Source organism: Anabrus simplex, chromosome 2, assembly GCF_040414725.1.
Source record: "Anabrus simplex isolate iqAnaSimp1 chromosome 2, ASM4041472v1, whole genome shotgun sequence".
Classification (NCBI taxonomy): Eukaryota; Metazoa; Arthropoda; class Insecta; order Orthoptera; family Tettigoniidae; genus Anabrus; species Anabrus simplex.
In genome coordinates, this window is record NC_090266.1 from 253582331 (window position 1) to 253587814 (window position 5484).

Sequence of the window (5484 nt, forward strand, 5' to 3'; positions counted from 1 at the left end):
ACATTAAAATAATAAACAAGCAAAGGATAGATAAACAAAATACCCAAATGCAAGGACAACTAAAGGAAATGTGAACAGAGGAAGAACAGGATGCGGAAGATCGTGGACATCCTTACCCAGGAACCTAAATATTAACACTTAAATTCTGTAACTCAGGCAATCTTATTCCTTAAAATACGATTCTGTTTATTAACCCTATAACTGTCAATGGTAAATCTTGTGGTGGCAGCCATACTTGGCAACTTTTACTTGTCTAATAAAATATAAAATAATCTCAAGATAGGAATTAAATCTACAAAGTTTTATATTTCTACGTAAACTGTTATGAAGAAGTAAATTACAAGCAGCTTATTGCTTCCAATTGATAATCACAACTTTCTTATAACTACAGGAAAATATATTTGATGAAATAAGAGTACAATGTCAATAAAATCTATCATGACCATCAGATGTCTTTCACTTAACTATTAACATATATTAAAACACTATTCATCTAATCCTCAGAAAGGAACTCTCTCTCTAGAGCAGCACCCATCATGTTCCACTCTCCATCATCTACCTCATCAGGTGGTTCATCACTACTGTTACTAGAATCTTCCTCTTCACCAAGGTCCAGATCACTAGGCAGATCCTTACCACAACGAAACTTAACAATGGGTGAGTTATCCTCAAAATCATCAGAGTCTAAATCGGTAGCAAATCTCTTCCGATGAAGTTTATCATGTGGATGTTCTCCTGATAGAGTATCTGTTGAACAGCTACTACTACTACTCGATTCTTCATCCTTCGGAAGAGGCTCTGACTTCACTTTCTCTCCCTTTTTGACTTCTTCGCCATCGCTTTCAGATTCATTGAAGATATCTTCAACTTCACGGTCCATACTAGCAATGTCTTCAGGAGAAAAAGATATCAAAGGATTAATTGTATCCATGAATCGTCCACTAGGGGTTCTATGTCGTATGGCTGGCTGCTGATGAACAGCATTCACAGCAGGGTTAGGTTCTGGACTGCCACAGTGAGGGGGCAGATGTCCATTTGTCGTTCCTGAATGTTTCACAGGGTATAACAACTCATTTACATGTTCCCAGCGTTCAGCACAACACCACAACCATTCAGGAGTGACAATAAAAATTCCTTTCATCCACCGAGCTATATTCACTTTTGCTGTGTCAGGCCTCACTGCTACTAAATGGGTGGTTTGAGGGGTAATGTCTTGAGTCACTTTAGCACCTAATGAAATAGCCACTTGATAAACCCTACTCTTCTCAAGTTCAACATTTCTAGGAACGAGGCCGCTGAACACTAGATGGGTTCCGGTAAGCACTTTATGACGCACATATGATATTACATTCTTTAAATCAGGTATGCCTTCTTGTTCTTCATCACAGAGTTCATAGAATGCATGGTGAATAGTCTTCAGTATTTCCTCTAAATACAACAGATAGTCATCAGTATCTTCTACCTCAACCAACTCGTCTGTATCATTACCATAAACATTTTTACATTTATCATTTGCAGCATCACTAACCTTCTCAGGAGTCCTATCTCTATCACAACCACATTCTTTAGATATGACAGTTTTGCCATCAGCAGAGTCTAAACTTTTACATTTATTCCAATCCTGTTCATTTTCATTATCCATAATCTCTAAATCATCTTTAACATTAGAAACAGTAACACAGTTTTCACCAGCATGTTCACTGCTTTTAGTCTTAGTTTCACTCACTTCTACACCTTTTGTTTGTTCTTTTTCACTCAAAGTTTTCCTATCACTTTCTAGTTCAGTGTGATCTTTCTTACCACATTCTTGTTCAGTTTGAACTTTCTTATCCTCATTTATATCTCCTTCTTCAGCAGCAGGAGCTTCTGTCTTTGAACAGTTTACAACAGATTTCTCCTTTGGCATGGGCTTTTTCCCTTCATTCCCTAACTTAGTGAAGTCAAATCCTTCTTTTTCATCATTCTCACACTTTGCTAGTCCAGGTGGTGCATTAATATCTCCAGTATGTTGAAAAAAATGGTAGGGTTTAACATGAATCAAATTGGGAGGATAATTCCACACATCCTCCCGATCATCAATAATGCAAACCATGTTGTCTCCACATGGAAATAGAGCCTTGAGATTTGCAGTTTTTGAATTTGGATTAAAGCACTCATCTCGCGACATAATTCGATGAGAAAAATATTGTCCATACGGATCTAAGAACATAGCAATCATATGAGCATAATTGCGTGCCCCAAATGTACAGATGTGTAACTCATAAAACTTGCTCATTTCACTAAGAAACCTCTGGGTTCCAGGCCGAATGCGAGTGTGATACCAAGGAGAATTAGGTCCATACAACTGGAAATGGTACACATCGTTCAAATTTGGAGGAATATTATCGTTTGTAGTATGAATCAAAGTCTGATCCAAATTTACCAATAACACAAGCTTTTTCTCCTTCAGTAAACGAACTTCATCTGCATTCCCCAAAATTTCTGCTTGCTCTTCGCTCACTTTCAATTGAGGTATGCTATAGACATTGGGTACTGAAGCACTCAGTGTCTGGTTTCCTGTCTTTAAATCTGATCCACACTTAGCACACATTGCATTCATAACAACTGGATGAGTACATTCTTCCAATTCCAAAATTGCCATCCCTGGCTGAATTGTATCTCCTTCTTTGGCCAACAGCTTGCGTACAATTCCTATTTGTGTAGACTTTAATTTCTTCTGTTCTTGCTGCCCGTTGCCGGTATTTATATCGTACAATAATAATACACATCCCACGGACACAGATGCTCCTTCTTTCACTTTCCACGTTGAAATTTTTCCTGATTTTCCTGGAGGGAACACTATCAACACACTACTGGTACTCATATTTACGGATGCTTGCTTGCTTGCTTGGTGATGCTTATGGGCTGTGTCTACGACATTTCACCCAGTCAATACTCGCTTACTCATGTAAGCACACTAGTATAAATGAAAAACTTCAGTTCAATAATTGATGCTTGAGCTTGCAAGTAGAAAACACAAAACACTGATCTTCACTATATCACATAACAACCCTAGTTTGCTAGAGCAGACTGTTTTCATACGGGAAACTTTCAATCTTGCAATCACACTGCTTCTAAAGCTTCACCCACACGAATAATCCAAAATAGCACTCTCAAGTAATACACTAATGATATGAGGAATCAATCAAATGGAACCTTCAAAAGCATGAGCAATTCTCACCCTATATTACAGACAGAATCATAACACGATATTGGCTTCATCTAGAAACGAATTTAGCACGCTAATAATCTCGACTGTAGGATTACAGAGCAAACAAGAAACACTGGTTGGAAAAACCTGCTTGAGTCGCTTGAGATTAGTCATAAGTTTTTTACGGGGGTTAGCATATAAAGAACATTCAAATAAAATGTGGTTGGAGTCGCCATTACGAATATTTGTACCACACAAACAGGTTGTATCCTGCGTTAAATGGAAACGTGATCTATATTGTGGTGTAAGGGCATGATTAAACCGTAAACGAATGATGTTAATAATATGTCGTCTAGAATATGATCCTCGTAGAAACCAAGGTTTAACCAAAAGTGTTGGTTGTAAATGATAATAGAAGTCTGTCTCCAGAAATTCTGCCATTCTTGATGCCCATCCTGTCGGATAACAACTACATAATCAGAAGCAGGAACAATATTGTTAGTATTCGGAACAGGAAGACGAGAAGCATGTTTTGCAAGACAATCTACTTTTTCATTGCCCTCGATACCCACATGACCTGGTACCCATACTAAAGTTATGTAAATACCGACGTTGTCAAGCATATAAAGGAGACTCTTGACATTGTATACATACCAATTATAGCATAACTCATACGAAACCAAAGATTGTAATGCACTTAGCGAATCCGTATAGATTGTAACTCGCGTATATCCCTGTCGCTAAACAAAAAGTAGAGCTTCCTGTATAGCGAATAACTCCGCCGTAAAAATCGAACAGTCATTAGGCAAACCATATTGTTCTTGAACATTTAGAGAAGGTATATAATAAGCGGACCCAACTCCATTAACGTTCTTTGCCCCATCTGTAAAAATGTTTATGCTTCGTGGAATATTAGAAAATTTCACTCTTTTAACAGGACAAATCTCGGTCCCCTGCAGACAAGTAACGTTAGTAGAGCCATTACGTATAGGCCATATTATTTGAGGCTTATAATAAGAAACCTGATAGGGTAAGGTATAGGGTATTAAATTAACACTGTGTATTAAGGTATACTGTTTCGAATTCAATGTAGTAAAAGCATGAAACAGTACTGGCAATCTGCGTAAACCCTGACGCCGTACGGAATAATACTCCGAGAGTAACTGTAACTTCGGAATTAAAGGATGACTTGTTAAAGAAAACTTTTTAAGTAAATATTTCGTCGCAAGTATTTTTCTACGTACCTGTAAGGGAGCTTCGCAGGATTCAACTAAAAGTGCATTGGTAGGTGTGGACTTTAAAGCTCCAATACAGGAGCGGATTGCTTTATATTGACAAGTGTTAAGAATATTCAGGTTAGTAGACGATGCCAAGTCAAAAATATGTGATCCGTAATCCAATATCGATCTAATAGTGGTTTTGTACAAAGATAGCACCACAACGGGATCTGCCCCCCATTACCTACGGGTTACAGCTTGTATTACCTGAATATACCGTTCACTCTTCGAACGCAAATATAAAAAATGATGTTTCCATGTAAGTTTTTGATCGATAAATAACCCAAGATATTTATGGTGACTAACCACTGGCATTTCATACTGATCAAAAGCAAGTGGCGATCGGTCATAGGTTCGGTGATGTGTAAATATCATCGCTCGACATTTCGCTATGGAAAGATTTAACCCATGGGCCTCTAACCATGTTCTAGCTTCATGAAGCGTGAAACTAATACGTTGTCTACAGAGCTGTAAATCTTCATGTGTATAATAAAGCAAAAAATCGTCAGCATACGCCTGTAGTCGAGCATGACGTAAAATGACCGTTTCGAAATCTTTCATGAAAAGAGCGAAAATAATACCACTCAGAATATCGCCCTGTGGCAACCCATTACTTACCTGCCGGGGCTGGATTGTATAAGGTGTCGATTTAAATCTGAGTGTTCGATAAGTCAGAAGTTGTCTGAGAATGATAATAAATCCCTCAGGAATATTAAGAGTCGCAAGTTTTTCCCATAATATTTTCAAAGGTACGGAATCATAAGCCCGTTGAATATCAAGGAAAACCGCTATGGTACTATGTTTTCTGTGACGAGCTAATAGTAAATCGATAACAAAACTATTAAATGCATCAGATGTACTGCGTCCCTTAAAAAAGGCATATTGATATCGAGGCGTCAAGTTATAGTATTCTAATACCCATATGATTCTTCGAAGTAAGATCTTTAGAAAGACTTTACGGAGGCACGAACCGAGTACTATACCGCGATAATTACTAACCTCAGTGGGTAACTGCTT

At 37.9% G+C, this 5484-nt stretch overlaps 1 protein-coding gene across 1 annotated transcript; it reads right to left on the bottom strand.

Moving 5' to 3' along the window:
* Positions 1-493: 493 nt before the first annotated feature.
* LOC136863505 (RNA polymerase II subunit A C-terminal domain phosphatase-like) lies at positions 494-2863 on the bottom strand. Its single transcript, XM_067139897.1, has one exon. The coding sequence runs from the start codon at positions 2861-2863 to the stop codon at positions 494-496; it is 2370 nt and encodes a 789-aa protein (XP_066995998.1).
* Between the last annotated feature and the right edge of the window lie 2621 nt (positions 2864-5484).

What these genes read in the sequence shown, in the direction of transcription:
- LOC136863505 (XM_067139897.1), bottom strand. Translation starts at nt 2,863, where the DNA reads ATGAGTACCAGTAGTGTGTTGATAGTGTTCCCTCCAGGAAAATCAGGA.